The sequence below is a fragment of the Vitis riparia genome, chromosome 19 (assembly GCF_004353265.1).
Source record: "Vitis riparia cultivar Riparia Gloire de Montpellier isolate 1030 chromosome 19, EGFV_Vit.rip_1.0, whole genome shotgun sequence".
Lineage (NCBI taxonomy): Eukaryota > Viridiplantae > Streptophyta > Magnoliopsida > Vitales > Vitaceae > Vitis > Vitis riparia.
Window position 1 is genome coordinate 2209519 of NC_048449.1, and position 21403 is coordinate 2230921.

The following is a 21403-nucleotide window of genomic DNA, read 5'->3' on the forward strand; positions in this document are numbered from 1 at the left end:
GTGGTGTTTGTTTTTTTACTTAATTCTAAATAAAACCTTAATGTTTAATAGTGTTAAATATTAGGTTGTTTGTTTTTGTAGTATTTTATTTCTATTAAGTATTAAAAAGTAAAAAAAAATCAATATGTTATTTTTTCTATTTAGAAAAAGTTACATATTTTGGCTTTTTCTATTTAATAAAAAATTTATAATAAGTCATAAAAAAATAGAAAAACAAACAACTTAAATTCTAAAACTAAATTACTTTCAGCAAAAAGTCAAAAAACAAATATCACCTTAGTCTCATTCCTTTTTATTTAGATCTCATTATTTATATTTTCATCTAATATAATTAAAATTGTGAGAAAACCATTTTGGGAATTGGGACACTCATTTAGGAAAAAAAAATTAAAATAAGAAATTATATTTTTAAAATCAAATTTATTTTTATAAGTCCTAAAATATTTAGAGTTTGGTGTAATCTTCCATTACTTTCCCAACATGATCCCAAAATACCCTTTTAAATTAGTAAGAATACCCCTTAAGGTTTTGAATTAAATGTTAAAATGTTGAATTTTTTCAATGAATAAATATTAAAAATTATTATATAGAATAATCATTGAAAATATATCAATGAAAAAAATGTTTCCTATTTTTGTTTTTGTTTTTTTTTTAAGGATATTTATTATTTGTGTTGTTAACTTGCTAAATTATCAATAATAAATTCTAAAGTTTAAACCATAAATAATTAAAACATTTAAAATTTATCCTCCTCTCATAAGAATAAACTCATAAATGTAAGTTTTTGAGAGAGTGATTCAAAGAGTTTTGGATACACTCTTTTTTAAAAATATATATATATATATATATATATATATATATATATATACACACAAAAAAATAATAGTAATTTTTATATAAAATACAAAAACTCTTAAATTCTTATATTTAAAAAAATTAAATAATTTTTATGGTCATAAAGTTTTTTTCAAAAAAAAGTATATCCAAACCAGAATAATTAATAAAATTTATTTGAATATGAAAAAAAGTTTACATAAATTAAAAACTAAATCCACAAAAGTTTTATAGGATTTTAAAACATTAGTTTAGTGAGTGTTTAGCAAGATTGATATTTTTTCACAAAAACTCCCAAATGTTTCCTATTTCGGGTTTTCCAAATCCTTTCTTGTGCTACTAACCTAATAAAGATCAAGGTGTTGAAATAGCTTAGAGGCTATATGGTATGTAGTTGAGTGAATAGGTGGATGTGAATCAATTGAGTTTTGAAGTTATTGTTTTTTCTCTTGAACTATTTCTTTAAAAGAGTTGATGAAGTTTGGACAACAATTTTTTTGACAAAGTGTTTATGCGCCCTGATCCATGATTGATCTAGACTTATGTATGATTGATCCATTTGATACATAATCTTTTTTCAACCATTGGAACAAGGGTTTTGTTCTTTTTAAAACCAAATGTTTCTATTTTAGGAGAAAGACAATATAATAGTCGTTTTTCACTCCCTTTCTGCTCTTTTTCATCAATTCAAATTGCGAGTGTTTGATTTATAAAAAAATTCTTCTTACCTTGATTTTCAAATCATTTTTCAATTAGACTTTCTTAAAAATGGATTCATTTATATGTTCATTCATCTCTCTTGTTCTCATTTGTTTACCTTATGAGTGAAAACTCATTTTCTTTTTTATTGAGCTTCAAGAAGAAGCCAAGGTCAAGCTTTACGTGAACTTCAAGTATGCTCTAAAAGATGAAGGCATGTAGTTGAATTAAGAAGGTGTTGGTCAAATAGTTCATGAATGATTGATTAGACATGAGTTAGATAACTCCTTCTACACATTGAATTTCTTCATGGTGAAAGTGTTTAATTGTTGGTAGGTTCATGGTTTTTCATCTCTTAGGAGATTTTCTACGTAAAAATCTGGTGTTATGGTCTCTATCTCATTCTTCTCATTTTTCATTATCATTTATTGATGCTAATTTCATTCTTAATCATACATGTTAAATGGGTGAAAAATAAGTTGAAATGAGTTCAATTATTCTTTAGAAATTTTGGATACTTTTCTTTTCAATTTGATTACAATATCAGAGTAATTAGAAATATGTTTTAAATAGTTAATTATTATTATGAATTTTGATCTTGATTTATTTGCATACAAATTGCATTTATTAAATTTTTTTAGAGAGTTTTGGTGCATTTTTACTTGCATGTGATTTTTATTTTTTATTTTTTGTTAAAAAGTTGTTAGAAGATATGAGAAATATTAAGGAAATACTATACATGTTGGAGCATCTCTTCAATTTATTTAGAAACACCTATTCACCCCTCTAGGGATAGTCCAGCATTAAAATTCATCATCGGTTTTTATTATGAATATTTTATTTTTCAAGTGGAGATCTTGAGAAATGTTTTCTATGTGGGATGAGTGTGCTTTAAAAAAATAACAAAAGTAAAAATAATGTTCATGTCTTTTTTGCATTATATTTTTTTGTGGTTTAAAAACTAATTCGAACACATGGTGTCATCAACTTAAAAAGACATTTTAGATATTGATTGAAATAATAGAAACATAAGAAAATGCATGAAATCAATTCTAAATTCTAAATATTTTAGATTTACGAATATAAATTTGATTTAAAAAAATGCAAGTTCTTATTTTCTTTGATTGAAAGGAACAATTTGTTCCTTTTTGCAAATTTTTAAGTTCATAAACCATGATGACTCATTAAATGAGACAAATATTTATCATCTTTATAATTACGATTAAGGATCATCTTTCTTAATATGGTTTGAGTTCATCTTTCGAGGATTATGATAGATTTCACTATCTTCCTCCATAAATGTTGTACAATATTCCAAATCATATACAATGCAAGATTTCAAACAAACATGTAAATGAATTAAAATTAAGAATATTATGAAGGATCCCGAATACTTAATTGTAATATATCCCTATTTATAATCAATATCCCAAGTCATTGCGTTACGCAATAGTAATTATGAATCGCATAAGAAAAAATATAACTAAACAATTTATCAATATGCAATAGTAATTACTCCAAAGGCTTGTGAGTTTTGGAAAATGCTTTTCTAAATGGAAAACTACGAGGCTTACATGCCACCTTCGCAAGGGAGTTTCTTCACATCTAATTAGTCAACTTACGAGCATTGTATGGACTAAAATAAGCAAACTCCAACTCAAAAGCAAGAAGCAAGGTTGATCGTAAATAAATTTTGCATTCATAAACTCTATATAATAATTCTAAATATTATTAAAATTAAGATGGTTTTCCTTCTTTCTCAAATAATATAAAACCATATTCATCCTTATTTTCATATTAAAGGAAACTATTAAAATGTAATTTATATAAAACATCGATATTCAATGAAATCAAATTTTTACCTCGATATTAGTAATAATATTAAAACAAAATTTACCATATATCGTTTTCTTAAAACAAATTCAATATATGTATTATTACTTTTATATATTTCCATAAAAGCCAACCATCGATATTTCATAAATTTTTTTATTTTCTCATTTTGACTTCTAAATCACGGAACTTCTTTCATAAAACCAGTTTGAAAGGTCCTACCAAATTAAAAGAACTTCTTAACTTCTCAAAATTATTATTATTTTGAGAATTGAGAACGTTCCATGGTGAAGTCCCTCGAACTCTCCATGGGGACCCAAACATTAGATGCTAATAACACCCACTACAATCAGCACCAGAAAATCCTGGACATTCTATCAGCAATAGAAATCGAACCGAGGACCATGTGCCTCTACCACTGACCACCACTAACCAATTGGACACATTGATGAGCTCAACCCTCAAAATCCATCCAAACCAAACCCAAAATATTTTTTCTTTCATATGTATATCAAATAAAGAGACTTTAGATTCTTTTTTCCCCCTTTTTCCTGCTGCTTTCCGTCATCCAAACATAGCCTAACAATTAGAGCTCAACAAAATACAAAAAATGGTTCAGTTTTTACAGGCTTAAGGACTTTAAGAGTTCATTTGAATCTTGAGGATTCCAGCACTAGGAGAATTTTTTAGTAACTCAAAATATAAGACTGAAGGGACTCAGTTCAGCTCAAATATCAGTTGAACAAAAGTAATAAAATCGGTATTCAGCAGCAAAATTATTTAAACACAACCTCAAGTACTAGTGGTTTTAACATAAAGATCAACCTTCATATTTAAGAGGAAGAAAAAAAAAAGACTCATGTGGCATTGAAAGCAAAGTAATTTTCACCTTTCTGAACACTAGAAAATTTGCTATCTACCATTGCTACAAAACAACGTTTCAAGTTTCGGGTTCCAAGCATTATTAGCTCAAAATATAGATGTAGGTGAAACAGCCGAGAATTCAAAAAAGAGTAATAATCATAGAGCTTACGATTAGTCACAAGAGAGTGCCTCCCGTAAAACTTTTGTGGTCTCCATGACTCTATGACCAGCCAAGGACATAGTCCAAAACATAAACTAGCGCCAGGGAGAAAGGGTATAGCAAGAGAGCTACAAAAGATGTCCAGAGAGGGAAGGTGGTGCGGAAACTGGCAAAAACGCCCATCACAACGCAAACTATGACAATGACCAGCACCTCTGATGAAAAGTCCCATGTCAATCCCCTAACATAAACGAGGGCTAAGAAGACCGACAGGCAAAGGACATTATTCATTGTTACCGCCCCATATAACTGTATGAGAAAAAGAGATGAAAACAGATTAGAGGGATAATTTCATAACTCCAGAACAAAACATTTAACGATGAAGCAAATATATTGATGCCTGTAAACAATAACACCAATGTTTATGCCTTGTGAGTTCATATTCTGCACTATTGGAAGATGAACCTATGACTATACTGGAACTCTGGCCTACAAGCAGCTAACATGGTTCGGATAATTCAATATACACCAGTCATTTAGAAAGTCAGTTCCAGAGACTGCATTTCACTGGGGGAGGGAGAGAGGATTACAAGAACTGTTATGAGATTGTGAGAAATACAGGTGTTATAAGAAGATGTCTTAGGAGATCAAATGTAAGAAACATTGATTTGGCTAAAAAGTGCATTTGGTAGTGATTTTAGGAAGTGTTTCTAGTCTTTCTAACACTTGAAAGATAAAAAATTTCAAGTTTTAAAAATGTTAAAAGTGCTTCCTAGAATCACTACCAAACACACTCTAAGATATGGTATCTAATATCTATGTTTAGCTTTAAAAGGGCATATGATGTTCTACCACATCCAAATATTTTAATAGACTAAAAATTCTATCTGATCGAAACAGAAAAGATAATCACCCTTCATCATTTCCCACTATAATATGATGATATTCATAGTTGGTGATGCAAATAAGAGTCCATCGGACAATGTTTTTAGAAAACAATTGTAACATAAAAGCATTTTTAGAGAAAAATTAAGTGTCTAGTAAAATTTTAAAAACACTTTTAAAAAGTTTAAAAATCACTTGTAACCCTTTCTGAAGAAGTACAGTGATTCTCTCAAAAAAGCTTCAAGAGAAAGCACTTCGACTAAAAGTACTTCAAATAAAAACACTCACAGACACATTCTTAGAAAGGTATTGGGAATACACAAGAAGTAGCTCTAACTGGATGCAAGCCTAATACCCATTAGGCTGGAACTTGGTCTCATAGAAACTTCAGCTAGAGCAGTGGTTAGATCATAGTCTATAAATGTACTTCACATTATTCACTGAAAACTGAACCATTTTCCAAAAGAAGTAAAGCTTAGAACTGCCTTTAGACAACTTGAATTTAGTCAACGTTATGAAAGCCCAACTTCCCAAATCAATACAATATTTACATGGACCTTCCCTATAAAACAACCAATGAAGTTTTAGCCAAATCTAAGAGCTAATGGGCACTTTGCAGTAATGAAAAAGCAATAATACCTTCTAATCTTAAGTTTTTCACTAGAAATCAACAGATCAATTAGTGAATGACAAATCACAAATTTTTTTCATTTTCTTAAAAAAATAGATTGTTAAGTTTGGGAAACATTAGAAATATTGGATCATTAATCAAATAATGCTCTGCCATATAGCTCCAAACAGGTGGTGTGATTATTTAGTATCCAAAAATTACATAGAAGAGAAGGGAAGAAACACACCTCTGAAAATGTCAAAGACGTAGTCCTGTTCTTTTTGCGGCTAGCAAAGATAATTGCTGAAACTGCCTCACTGGAGTTGGTAGCCAAGGGCAGTGCAATAAATGAGATGAAGAAGGTAGGAATACTTGTAGCATCAGAGAAGTTGTCAACAGCATCTACAAGGGGATCAGCAAATACAGCTGCAATAAGAGTTCCCAACAACAACATCATTACTGCTTTAAAGGTAATCCACTTCGGGTTTTCCACAGCCTCAACCACCTCATCACTTTGATCCCCCCCCAAACGATTGTGCTCTCTCTTTGTTCCCTGCAGACGCATTTCAAAAAGTTGGCAATCTTGCTCATAATAAGCTGCTGCTGGAGAAGGTTGTTATGAGACAACTTACCTTGTGAAAAGCATCTAAAACACTTGATGAATTAGGACCAGCATCAGGACCAGAACCCCCATAACGCTTTGCTTCCATAAGCCATCTTGAAATTCCTTTGACAAACTCTCCCTCATCAACAAACTGATCATTGGATGTATCAAAATCATTCATCACTTTGTCCACAGCCTCATTCTTATCCAAGTCTATCTCCTCAAACTGAATTCCTACAATCAATGCTCTTAATTCGGCTTTTGAAAGGTTCCCATCGTCATTCTCATCAATTGTATGAAAAAGCCTGTGGCAGTACCAATCATGTGCTCAGGAAATATAAGTCATACTAACAGCATGCCTGCATTTGATAAAACACTTACTTTCTTATAATTTCTTCATTAGGTTCACCCTCCTCCGTTAGGAGCCTTCCGAGTGCGCGCTTTCTTAAATGTTTAAGAAGACCAGATATTACATGTTTATGCTTTGCATAAGCAAGTCGTCTCTTTTGTATCCAAGGCACAAAAACCTGCACCAATATTTAAAAGAAGAGTTGAGCATCAATACAGAAAGGAGACCAAGATTCCTTTTTCTTTTGTATTTTTATGAATAACAATTTTGTCGAATCTATTAAGAGAAAGGCAGAAACCCATCTACAAGTGGATTATAAATTGGAAAGCAGAAAACATAAAATCTATAAAATCATGAAGGAGAAAACCTTCCCTCCATATGATACAACAAAAATGGCAATTCCACAATTCAATTTTAAAATTGCCAATCCCAAGATACATTCTACTAGAATAATAATAATAATAATAAATAAATAAATAAATAAAATTCATATTAGCTAACTCTATGGCAAGAAAAAAATACTCGCCATTGACTGTAACAATCCCGGTTATATTACTCAGCCGCTGACTAAGACAGCCCTAAATTTTCCCTTTTTCGATAGAAAGTCTGTTCCTAAGGCCTTGAAAACTCAAATACGCAAAACTTTGTAAAATGTAAGGAAGGGTGTCTTTGACTTTGCAATAAACTATCACATGCTATTTATCCAAAGAACAGCACATTATAGCATGAATATAGTTTCAAGTTTAAATTTCCAAAGATTTCCCTCAGACATCCCAAACGCTTCCATTTTCAGGAGATAATTGATAGATAAATGAAAATAGAAAATATTTTAGATTAATTAATGGTGCATTTGACAAAAGGGACATTGTTATGATTGAAATATTTTGATGAAATTTTCTCAAAAAAGAAATCTTATAAATTATCTGTGAATGGAAGAGATTCTTGAGCGCTTATCAATCCATAAATAAAGTCATACAATTAAAAGTATTCAAGCATGAAACCAAGGGAATTTTCAGATCCATTCCAAAAAAAATGAAAAAGCTTTAGAGACATGTTTTAGAAAATAGCAGGAACATTTGGAAACATGCTGTAATCAATTGTATCATTTTCTTGAACGTAAACCAGAAAACATCATTTTGATGGTTCTTGGAAGGACATGATGATTTGAAAAAGAAGTTCTCAAAGCAAGGAGGTTTCCAGAGATCTAAGTGACAACATGTCAACATTATTCAACTTTCTGGCCATAGTTGCTTACTCATAAAACAAATCATGAATCTTTTTTCTATTTTTCCATATCAAATCATGTACTGTAAGATTTTTATATAGTGAAAAAAAAAATTAAAAAAAAATTCACACATGTACATATTTATTGGAAGCATGAAGTATAGTAATAGATAACCAATTTCATGGAAGATAGTAGGATTTAAAGAGTTAAACTATGTCTGATCATATGAAAACATTGGATACTAGAGGTTTAAAAAAAATATTCAATTTAACAAACCTGAGTTTAATGCATAGGAATTTCATGAATTTAGGCCCTAGTTGGATTGACAAAATGATGAGGGGGGTGCACGAGAGGTTCAAATTTAATCAATCCTTTTAACTGTTGAAAACATGATTAAAATTAAAAACCAAAGTGTAATTAAATTTGATGACTGCCCAGAAAATAATTACCTGGTAAAAGCAATAAGTAATCAATAATATAAGGGAGACAATAAGCCCAATCAAGACTGCTAAGCGTCTTGCTGAAGTTGAATGTAGAACTTGAGGTAGTTGGACAATGATAAATGGGATGACTGATATCACCATGATGATTGCAGCGTAACTAGTCCAGATATCGGTACTAACACCAGAACCTGTGAAGGAGGGGAATTATTTTAAACATGTAGCACTATAGTCATTAATTCAATATTTTTAAATCTGTTTATACTACGGCATCAAACACAGTTTAAGGATGTGTTTTTAGCCATCAACTTTTGGGATATGTGAATATCATTCCTGACACTTAACTCAGCAGTAGGATGACATTTACCATCACTTAAATGGAATTAGAAGATAGCAAAGAAAAGCAACTTAAATTTATACAAGTCTCAAGGGTATGTGTATTTTAGAGAATATCTATTTTCATCGATCACACTTTTAAAGGTCAACATAGTGATAACTCAAATCTTCTACACTTGACTTTTCTAGTCATGTAACAGCTGCAAAGTTAACAGACATTCTAAGCCCACAAAAATTTTGCTATTAAGGAATGATATATAGCAAATTTGGTTATTGACCAACTAGCTCCACATATTTCCAAAATACCCTTACTTGCTAGTTATACGCATGATGTATAACACGTGGAAGAAATCAAGTATGAAGGTATAACACAAGAGAGAAGAAAATTAAGAGAAGAAGTTGAAAATGTAATTTATTGTGGGAACCACTATCTTGTTAAATGATATTAGACACTAATTCATCTGTAAAATATAAATATGCTCCTTATTACACCATGTAATCCATAAGTCCTCCATCAAATTATCAAATTAAACAAATGTCCCTGCCTTAATCTTAACAGCATGCAACAAATGCAGTTTTTGACTGGGCTTGTGACTGCCGAAAATGTATACAAGCCAGAACTTAGTAGTCTATCATAAAGAAATAATAAATGATATAGGATAGCACTCTGCACAGGTAAAGGTATATCGACATGGGCATACCGGTTAGGCTAAATCCTTTGGTATCTTGCGAGTCTTTGGCAACTGAATCCTGAAGGTCACACTTGCCAACAATAACACAAGTTCCCCATATTATTGTAAGGAGCATTACAGTTGATCCAGCAAGCAACCCCATTCCTACAGAGACCTGACTCTGTGCAGTTTCTGTGCTTCCAGACAGTCCAGATACTACATGAAATAAGAGAGTTCATTAGAAGGAACATGGAGATCAATCATTAGATACATGACTACAATGTCACTACAAAAAAGATAAAACATAAAATGACAATAAATAAAAGGATACAGAACTACAAAAGAACATGCACGTTCTCCCCGTTGGAAACATGGAAAAGAAAATTTAGATTTCGGAAACGTGGGGATACAAGGGGTGAGCAGCATCATAAATTAATCACTGCAAAGCAGTGAGCGCTACTGATTTTAGGCAAAAGCAGGCATGACTAGTATATAAGACAAACCAAACCATCAATTAAAGAATCAAAGCAGAGAATTGAATATTTACTAAAGCTGTCAATGCATAACATGGTATAATTCACGCCCTTCATACTATGGGATAATTGATTATTCCATCCTTTGGTCCTTTTACCCCAACCAAAACTCCAAAATACCATTCTCATTTCAAAGTGATAGTTCCAAAATTTGTGCGACAGCACCAATGAGCATTTGGGCTAAGGCATAGGGTACTTCCAATCAAGATAAAGCATCAGACATATTCAGAAGGTTTCCTCTACAGCATATCTAATGTGATCATCAACTTAAACACAGATTTCAGATTGTTAGAAGATGCTTATTCATGATGTCATGTCAAAGTTAGCACTAAAAACTTCATCCATGCTCAAAATTGGGATCAAAAAATGGAAAAAAGGAAAAAAATATTAAGAACCAAATCATTTGCAGAACTCTTGCTCTAAAAATAAAGTATAATGTTGGGGGTATTACTTAGCAGAGGAATTTGCAAAACAATGGCTACAGGACAAAGGAAAGAACGAAAGATCGTTTACCATCCATCTCAAATGGATCTTTCACTGGGTATCTCAGACGCAAGAAACAGAAAAACTCCTACCAAGAAACTCCAAACCAAAAAAAAAATGAACACAAAAAATTCTGGTTGATGTGTTCTTAAATTCAACAGCTGAAATAAAACACTGTCAGCAAAAAGTTTCTTGGAACAAATTACTGCACAAATTCTGAAATAAACAAAATACTGCACAAATTCTGAAATAGAGACGAATAATAACAAATATTGAAATAAAATTAAAATTTTAAATCTAAGAATTTTTATATTTGGGGGCCCTGATTCCAAAAGAGGGAGAGAGAGAGTTAAGCTTAAAGGGTTTTGTTTCCTTTTCCTTAGTTTCTTCCGACGGTCCGACCCCAGTCCAGGGTATATCCTCCAGTTCACACAGGACAGTTAGAAAATTATTCCAAAAAAAAATGGGTCAAAGTTAATCTGGAATCTTCAGAGTTTTTCAACCCATATAAAAGAAAATAAAAAAATTAAAAATATAGAGAGAGAAATGAATGACCAAATTTCATTGTTATCATTTTTCTTCCTCCAATTTCTCAGCAAGAAACAGAGAAAAAAGTTTATGAAAAACAAAAAAAAACCATAAGTGAATCTGAACAAAAACAATGTAAAACAAAAGACCCAAATCCAATCTTTCCGCTTCCTCCAATTTCCGGGGAACCAAATCAGAAACAGATACGCCGCTTGATTACCAAGAAAATGAAAGAAAAATTAAAAACTCTCTTAAAACAACTAATTCACCTAACTGTTTCGAGCATTTAATTTTCAATAACACCAAAAAAATGACGGTTCTGTTTTTTTCCTCCACTTTCTCATCAACCCAACGGTCATTTTACCATTTACCTACACTTTCCCGGTAAAAGAACAAAGAAAATAGAGCAAAGTCCATACCAAGGATAAGCATGGCATCGGGAAGAGCGCCGAGAATGGGAAGCAAGAGGCCACCGACCAGGCCAGGACCCAAGAGTTCAAGCAGGAGCTCACTGCCGGAGGAAAGATAGGTTGCGGCGAGGAACATGAGGTAACCATAGACCAGGATGAGGAAGAGGTTACCCACTGTTGTCGTTGTGCAGGGCATGAATCCGTACGTCTGATCACATGAATCCGAGGCTGAAACAGCGGAAAATGATCTGAGAAGAAGATAAGGCGAGCCATCGCGGTGGTCGTGGACGCCGTCAGAGACTAGGCCGGTGGACGATGTGCGGTTGCTTATGACTCTGCCGTCGACGGCAGCGCCGGCGGCTAGGAGCAGAAGGAGGATGACGGAGCCGGAAGCGGTGGTGGCCATGGTGGTGGAGGAGAGCGAAGAGGCCTATGTGGAGTTTATTTCCATATATACGGATTTGGATGTGGATGGATGGGCCGCGTCTGATGCGTGTCAGAACCGGTGATGGAGTTTTAGTATTATTAAATGTAAGGAGCGCAGCAGGTAAAATGAAGGGTCCGTTTCCTGGTTTTTCCATTTTAGGTAAATAGAGGTGTTCAATTGTAATTATATAATTTAAAAGGAATGTTTTCAACCTTTTTTCAAATGAGGATTAAAAATAATAATAATAAAATACATTTTTAGAAAGAAAAAAAAATTAAATAATTAAAATTAAAAAAAATTCAAATAAAAGTTAAATGGACTTATCACAGTTCTACTGCGTTTAATTTTTTTAATGGGATGAGATATGAATTATTTTGAATAAATGGAGTAGGATTGGGATAAGACAACCCGACTCCTAAACATAATTTTCTCCCAAAACTTTAAATTATATTTTAAAAATTATAATTAACTAGAAGATTGACTAACTATTTATGTAAATCACTCATATTAACCTTAATTTTTTAAAAAAAAATATTAAATAAAGAATATTGAGAAAAAAAATGGTAGAATAAATAATTTTAGAAATATTTTTATTTTAAGATATATAAGCACTAAACATGCTAAATTTGATTGTCTTTTTTAACTAAATTGTTCATGTTTTCCTAAAAAATCATTTGTGTTATTTATGTTATTAAATTTATATTTCTGAAAAAAAAAATCTTATATATAAGCTGAGAATTGAATGGGCCAAAATGGGACAATAATAGTAATTAAAGTAAAAAAAACAAAATGAAATGATTGCATTTTTTTTAATTTAACCGTTGTATCATACTCCATTACCTACAGTAACTGGTGGCTTTTCAAAAGTTAAAAGAATATGAAAAGTTGGAAGATATCGTTGTTGTGAATTAATAAGAAACAAGAAGATAATAAATCAAAATTAGCATCTAATATACACAATAAAAAAGTTAAAAAAATATGCTTAATTTTTACATTAATTAACCCAAAAAATAAATCAAAATTCAAAAAAAATATTGCTTTATATAAATTATTTTTTAATTTATGCACAAAGTTATTACATGTTTAACAAACTTTTGTTTTCATGTAAAATAATAATAATAATGACTCACATTCAATCTTGATATTTAACAATCACCCTTTCATATAAATATAACGTTCTCGTGGTGTCTAATAGGATTACGAGATCAAATAAACAAATATCTCATTAAACACAAATAAATTTCCACACAAAGATTAGGATCTCATTAAACGCAAACAAATTTCCACACAAAGATTAAGGATGACTTTGATATCATTTCTAAGAATTTGTATTAAATAATGCAGATATCGTCGTTTATCACTTTAAACCCAAAGAGAATTCACGTGGATTTAAAAAGCGTTTATAAGATTAAGAAAAATTCATATTTATATCATTTTAAGAATTTTCTCTTAATGTTAAATATGATAATATTATTATTATTATTATTATTAAAAAAAAACAAATCTAACGCTAGTAAATGAGAAAAATAATAAAAAGTAGGAACATGAATAACCCGAGAACATACTTTTTATAGAATATAATCGAGACATTGAATAATATTTCTCAAAAGCTTCAAATCTACCTTGATCTAATTTTTTATTTTCTATTGCAAATGCATTGGACCGTAGCTAACATTTCCAACGGATCAATCAAAATCACATGCTCTCACGTTTTTTTAACATCCCTATTTTGTTATTTCATATGTCCCACCAACTTCACTTTATCCTTGGCCGTTAATTTCCTGATTTGTTCCCACACCCATGTCGGCCCTTTCGAGGATAAATTAGATTACGTGTCATCAACACCATGTGATCATAAGAGAAAATGATCGTATGGTTAAGGTTTGTTGTGTTTCTACGAATGGTCTTATCCGATGTACTTGAATCGTAAACCGACCAAATCAGCATCGATCGATGATTTCAAATTTCCCCACTTCACATCATATCTAAAATTTATTTTTGAAAAGAAAATAGTTAAACACGTCTTGGTAAAATATTTTTATCTAAAATATTTCTAAAATGTAAATTTTATAAGTGTATTTAAATCAAATTAAACGGGAAAAGGCGGGCATGCTAATTTTCCATCCTGTTTAACTTTAGTTTTGAAAAAAAAATTAAAATTTATAAATTTTTTAATTACATTAAAATAAATATAGTTTTATAAATAATTAAAATATTATAATTATTTATAACTTATTTTATTGAAAAGTATGTTGTTATTATTATTATTATTATATAATAAAAATAAGATAATTAAATTAATTTTATATATAACCAGAGTGGGATGGAGCAAGACAAAGGCAATTCCAGAACTCATCTCAAATTTATTTAAATTTTAAACCCATCACGTTAAGACAGATTTCCCAAAAAGCTCATCCCCATTTATTGCATTTGGATTTTTCTAAATACATACATATATATTGCTTAGCTTCTATTTGAATTTATTTTTGAGAAATCAAAAGTTCTCTTTTAAACCAAATATCAATCTTTTCGTAAGGTTTAACTTATATTAGAACATCTGTAAACTTTAATAAAACTTTTATAATAGTTTTTTTTTTTCAATGAACCATTTTGAATACAATTCTCGATCATTAACTCGTAAGCTAAATAAAACATGATTTATGCTTTTATGGTACAATTCATTGTATATATTGACAACTATGTTTCAATGATGTTTTTATTAATTGAGTGATGTTTTTATTAAAATTAAGAATAATTTCAAAATTTTGAAATTTGCTTCTCCATTCACATTTAAAAAGGGATGCATTTAGGACTTTTTTTTTTTTTACAATTGAAAGTTTTATTTTAAACATTATTAAAATTAGTAATTTTAAAAGGTTTGATTTAATTGGGTTTTGAAGAAAAAAAGAAAAGAAAAAAGAATCAATATGATCGGTTTATATTTAAATCAAATCGAATCGAAGTCTCGATGATAGACAAACTAAACAAAATCAAACCCATATTATTCAACATTGGTTTGTTGGATTTATGTAATTGATTGAATGAAAGCTAATTTATGTCTTAAGTTCAATTAGTTTTTAAACTACATTTGACAAAAAATGCATGTATGAAATATTAATTACTTTTAGATAACTAATTAACATTTGTATTTTATAAACTTTGATTTCTATTTTGTGATTTTTTTTTATATAATGTATAAAAGCATGCTTTTCCCTTAAAAATAAAAAATTATGCAAAAATATTATTGTAAAAATTGCATGTATAATACTAATATTAAATTATAATTATTTAGTAAATTTTATTAGCCCAAGTGATATTTAATAGGAGGGGGAAAGTATTTGTTGGCTTACTCAATCCCATCTCATGCAATTAAGTTTTATTTGGATTATCATCATTTTGGAGAAAACAAGATGAAAATGATAAAAATAGAATCAAATAATTTAAAGAACACGATCTCATTTGTTGACTTTAGATTATTCGTACTTTAAAAATAATTTAATTTAAATTATTATATAAATTAAATATGTTTGATAAAATAATCTAATATTATAATTTATAGTTAAAATGATATTAAGTATTAGATAAAAATAATTAATTTATTTTTAATTTTAAATATTTTTGGTTTTATTTTTAGATTAATAAAAATAAATATTAAATAAAATTAATGATGATAAATATTAATTATAATTAATAAGGACAAATATCTCATTAAATTTTATCCGACATCCACTTAATCTTCTAATATTATATTTTGTTTTTATTTGTTTGTATTTATGATGGGTGCTTCGGAATTTTCATGAGTAGTATCACCGGCGCGTCCGTCACTAACGGACACGTACAACTCGACGGAGACGGCAGTGGGCCCCACATTTAGGTTGGTGAACCGTGCACGTCGGCCGATAATACCAAGCTACCCATTTTCCGTATGGTGACTTTAAACAAAAGTGTGATGTGCTGTCATCCATGTGACGACAAAAAAAAGAAAAAAAGGGTTGGATAATGCTAATGAATATCTCTCCGGTTTTCTACTGGCCAATCATATTTCGGCACGTCAGCAAGATAAGGTGGAAATTTTAATTCTTTTATTTATAAATTTAATGTAATGAAGCATTTGTAAAATTTCTTCCTATTTATTAATAAAATTTAAAATTTAAAATTATTCAGTTTAAGGCCATATGTTTCATTAAAAAAATTTTAAGAAAAATAAGAGGGAAAGAAAATAAAGAAAAAATAAATAAATAAATAATAGATTTTAATTTTATAAATTAATTGTTATAAATTTATTTTTAGTAACCAAAGATACAATAAATTTATTATTTTTATTTTTATTTTTCTTTTCATGATATTTGATATAAAGATTTTAAATTAATTAAACAATATAAAAGCCCAATGAAATTAAAATAAAAGGTAATAAGGTTTACTTATTTGGGGGACATTATATATATCATAAATTAAAAGTCACGATAAACATTTAAAAAAAAATTTTGAAAAAAGAAAAATTTTAAGAGTATGCACGACAATACATTTAAGAAATGTTTTTAACATTTCTAATACTTAATTTTTTTTATTTTTTTAAGAGTTTCTTTGTTAGTGATTTTAAGAAGTATTTTTAATATTTTTAGTACTGAAAATTTTTATCATTAAGATGTTAAAAATATTAAAAACGTTTTTTAGAATTATTCCAAAACGCAATCTAAGTATTAAAAATATTAAAAATACTTTTAAAAAATTATTCCAGATATACTTTATTCTAAAAACACTTTCGGAGAAAATAGTATCATTAAAAATATTTTGAGTATAATTTTCTAAAATCATTAGTAAACATACTGTTCTTTAAAGTGGGTATTCCATTGATTTTGAAAAGTGTTGCTAATATTTTTAATACTTAAAAAATAAAAAAAATTAATTATTAAAAATATTAAAAACACTTTTCAAATCACTAAAAACACATTCTAATAAATGATATTAATTAATTAATTATATCCTTTTATCTCTGTCCATTTGTACATGGCAGAGAATATTTGCGGATTACCTTATTTATTTCTTGTCCACATTATTAACAGTTTTTATTATTATTTTTTAATTAAATTAATCAAAGGCATTCAGTACTATACCAAAAAGCACTTTTCCCTTCAATAAATAACAAAACAAATAAGTGAAATTTTAAATTGCTAGATGAATTGAAAATAATATACATGGAATTGTGTTAAATAATAAATTTTCTTAAAATTGTATTCATGAAAATATATTTAAAAAAAAAGGCTTTTTATGTTTATTTATCATAAAAAATAAAAAATAAAAAAATTAAATTTTATGTATTTTTAAATTATTTAAATTTTATATAAAAAATTAAAATAAATGAAATGAATATGAAATAGTAGTTTTGTAACAAGAATCAATGTGATGCTAAGGAACCTTGTGAATGCATATTGTAAGAATAATTTTACTTCTTGGAAATAAAAACTTTGAAAGTGATAGGTTACCAAATTTGGATATTTTTTCGGGGACAGTGTTGGTAAATTTAGAATTTTTTGAACAACCTAAAAGCACTTTTTCATAAGTCAAATTTCAAACTGAATCCAGGCCCTCAATCAGTATTAACTGAAGTTGTGGAAAAGTCAACAAGTGGTTGGCAACCAAGAAAATGGCCAAAATAAAATGGCTTTATCAGTGTATCACCAAGTGGATATTTATGATATTGTCTTGTGTCTATCCATGAAAAACTCTTCCTTTAGGCTATGAAATATTAGAAGAAAACAAAATACAAGGTTGAGTTTAGGAATCTCTTTGTGATATTTTAGATAGGAGAGTTTATCACGTTATATAAGTATAAAATTCTTTTAACTTTATAGATATTTTTTAAAGTGGTGAAAGCTTTTTTATGTTTAAAATAAATAATATTTATACGATTGGAAGTATACCATTACAAATGATATTATAATCGATATTTAATTTTGGTGTGGAGGTTTGCTTGATCTTATGAGAACCGATCTTTAATTTTGGTGTGGAGGTTTGTTTGGTCTTATGAGGGGTATTTATCTGTTTTACCTTATAATTTTATTGAACACAACGAATGCACTATAGAGATATTATGTCTGCAATGTGCACATATTTAAAAATAATGAGACTCTTGAATTTATAACAAACAATATTTATACCATTAAAAACGGATCATTACATTATTTCTCCATCATTTTTAAAATATATAAAATATTTTAAACCCCACACCTCTTGTTTTTTGTTTTTTTTTTTGCCCTTACAAAAAAATGATAAAAATTATATGCATATACAGATATATAACACCAACTAATGTACTATATGTAGCAATCAGGTGTCTAAGCTTCAAATTTATTATTATTTTCTTGTAGTTAGATGTTGACCATGTCCCTAATTGGAAATCTAGAATACCCAAAGTGGGACCAAATCTAAATAATAAATTTGTATTTATTTTAAACCTCCATCAAAGATCAAGAAATTTGACTAGTTGGAGGTGTCTCTATCCCTCCATAACAAAATTCCATTTGCATTCAATTTTTTGGGGTGGGTCAAATGGACTAGTGGTTGAAATTTATGTTATACAAATTGAATGGAGGGAAAAATTTGGAAAGGTGGATTGATCATCAACCATATATTTTTTTCAAAAAAAATAAAATAAAAATTAACTTAATAAATTTGAGAAAAAAATAAAATAAAATGGGTTGGTCATTGGATGGCCCCTTTTTTTTTTTAGAACTTTTATTTTATTAAAATAATTAGAAAATAAAAATAAAATGGGTTGGTCGGTGGATGACTACTTTTTTTTAAAAAGAATTGAACATTATTTATTTTTTAAGACATGATTAAAAAAAACTAAAATGGGTTGGTCATTGATTGACTACAATTTTTTTTTTTTTAAATAATTAGATTTGTTAATTGAAGAGAGCGTCAAAGTAGGGTTGCCACCTTCCATTTTTTATTTATTTTTTATTGTGGGAAGGCATAGGAACAAAGTGATACCTTTAATTGAGGATCTCAAAAGGTGGGATAGGTCAAAACCCAGATTCAGAGTTGCCATTTGTCATTTTCTTTTCTTTTCTTCTTTTTTTTTCTTTGGTGCTTTCCTCGTTAAGCGGGAAAGTGAAATTACAAAACAAAAACACAAGGATTCATTCCAAAGTAAAGGAAGATGTGGGGCTGGTTTATTGCCATCCCTTTTAGGGTACCTTGATGTGGAGAGGTCCATTGAAGTTGCCCTACACATTTGTGATTTTAAATTTTGTTAGTTATTATGTTTTAATTGGTATTCAAGGCATTTGCATATGGGTGAGATTTAAAATTCATTCGGTGATGATTTTGAAAAACGTTTCTAATATTTTTGACATATAATTTTATTTAATTTTATTAAAATAACAGTATTTAAGTATCAAAAATGTTAAATATACATTTAAAAATGAATAAATGCCGTTATATTATAAATGAAAGAAATCATGATAATAGTCAGAATTGTGAATTTTATTGAAGTGTTTATAAAAACATATGAGAATAAAATTAATTATTATAAAGTCTTTTATATAAATAAATAAGAAAGTTTGATATTAGTGTTGGCTAAATAAATTAAAATATGTATTTGACCATCTATTTTTTTTATTTTATAATAATTTTTAATTTTTAAAAATAATTAGATTATTAAAGAGAGATTCAAAGTAGGGTTCCACCTTCCATTTGTCTAACAAAGGGTAGAAATTAGGAATAAAGAGATACCTTTGTAAGAGAATCTCAAAAGCTATGAGAAGCCATGCCTTTACTCTTTGTTTCCTCTCCACCCACAAAAAACGAAAGGAAGAAAAAAGAAAGGGAATAGGATAAAGGTGAATTTAAGGTATTTTTTTCTTTTTCTATTCATTTTATTATATTTATTTTTATATTGACTTTATCTTTTCAAAAGCCGGGTTTATATGCATATAAAATATGATCAATGTAAATTATTTTTGGGATAAGTGTATTTAAATTTTTTTAATTAAATATATATATATTTTTTAAAAATTGATTAAACAAGGATATAAATTTTGATCAAATTAAAAAAAAAAAAGTTTTGAAAAATTGTAGGATATCGTGTTGTAACCCACTAAATATTGAATCTCAGCGGTTGAAAAAAAAAATCCATGAAATATAAAACAAAATGATAAAACCTAGGGTGATCTATCTTTTCGTATTGACACGTAAGCACCATGCACCAATTTTCTTCCCCACAATTTCTGCCTAAACGTGAGGAGGAAGCATTATCCACGCACACGCAAAAAGCTCCATTGATTTTGCCTTGACCAAAATAGGTGGCAAATGGATATATCAATTACCAAGAAAATAGTAAAATAAATAAAAAGGTTCGTCTTTAATTTCTAATGTTTTAGTTGTTGGTATTCATGCCATTGATGAGGCAAGTTGCCCCCCATCCACCTATCAAACTTTTGGAAACTTTCATTGATTTTATTTTTTCAACTATTTTTTTTTTCAATTTGTTTAAGCTTAATTAAGATCCAAGGGTCTCAAATTTTTTAATTTTTTAATACTTATTATTTATGATTATTTTACATAACTTCCATAAATATAGAATTCAAAATAAAATCTATATAATCCTCAAGGCTAGGTTTGAATCAAAGAAAATATTAGGTAAAGGAAAAAGAAAATCAAATATAATAAAAATTATTCAAAAAATAAATCTTATTTTGTATTCTCCTTTATTTATTTATTTTCCTTTTTTTTTTCTTTATCTCAAAATTTTCAAAAGCTTGAGCAACTTATCATGCAAATAAACATTTTCTTCATAATATCAAATATGTACTAATAAAATGACATGATGCCATGTTAAATGTCAAGAATTAATAAAAAAGGGTGACTCTTTGATATTCAAAAATATTTTTCAATATTACATTAAATATTTTTATCCAATTTTATAACTATGTAAAATAAGAATGTGATAAAGGTACAAAAAGATCAAATAATATTAGGGGGTACAACTTGGGTAGATTAGCCCGACTCAACCCGATGTTTAGACGGGTTTGAGCAAATATTTTTAATACTTAGGGTTGAGTTTGAATTAAGTTTTTTCGATTTGAACTTAATTTGATTGGGTTTAGACCAAGATTTGGACAACCAAACCCTAACCCAAACTCATTTTTAATAAACTCGATTTGATATTTATATAATATTTATAATGTTTATTATCCTATATAATAATGTTCATTTTTTTTAGATTTTTAAAGAAAAAAAAATCAAATTGTAATTATATTATATATTTTTTCATTTTTTATAAAGATAAATAAGTTTATTTTATTTTATAATTATTATCTTAAAGTTTTATTTTATTTACTATTTAAATTTTGATATAAATATATAGAATTATAAAAATCAAATTTTTTATAACCATTATGGAATTTGAATCATACAGTCAAATCAACTTGACCAATTCCAATCCAACCGAGTCAAATTGAGTTTAATTTAACCAACCAAAGTTTAACTTGGCCAATCCGAGTTCT

At 28.6% G+C, this 21403-nt stretch overlaps 1 protein-coding gene across 1 annotated transcript; it reads right to left on the bottom strand.

Moving 5' to 3' along the window:
* Positions 1 to 4104: 4104 nt before the first annotated feature.
* Positions 4105 to 11926, bottom strand: LOC117908071 (sodium/calcium exchanger NCL-like). Its single transcript, XM_034821729.1, has 7 exons — positions 11474 to 11926; positions 9541 to 9726; positions 8513 to 8694; positions 6871 to 7016; positions 6518 to 6794; positions 6133 to 6438; positions 4105 to 4699 (listed from the first exon to the last, which is right to left on the bottom strand). The coding sequence occupies exons 1-7, from the start codon at positions 11868 to 11870 to the stop codon at positions 4451 to 4453; spliced, it is 1743 nt and encodes a 580-aa protein (XP_034677620.1). The 5' UTR covers positions 11871 to 11926; the 3' UTR covers positions 4105 to 4450.
* Positions 11927 to 21403: the final 9477 nt, after the last annotated feature.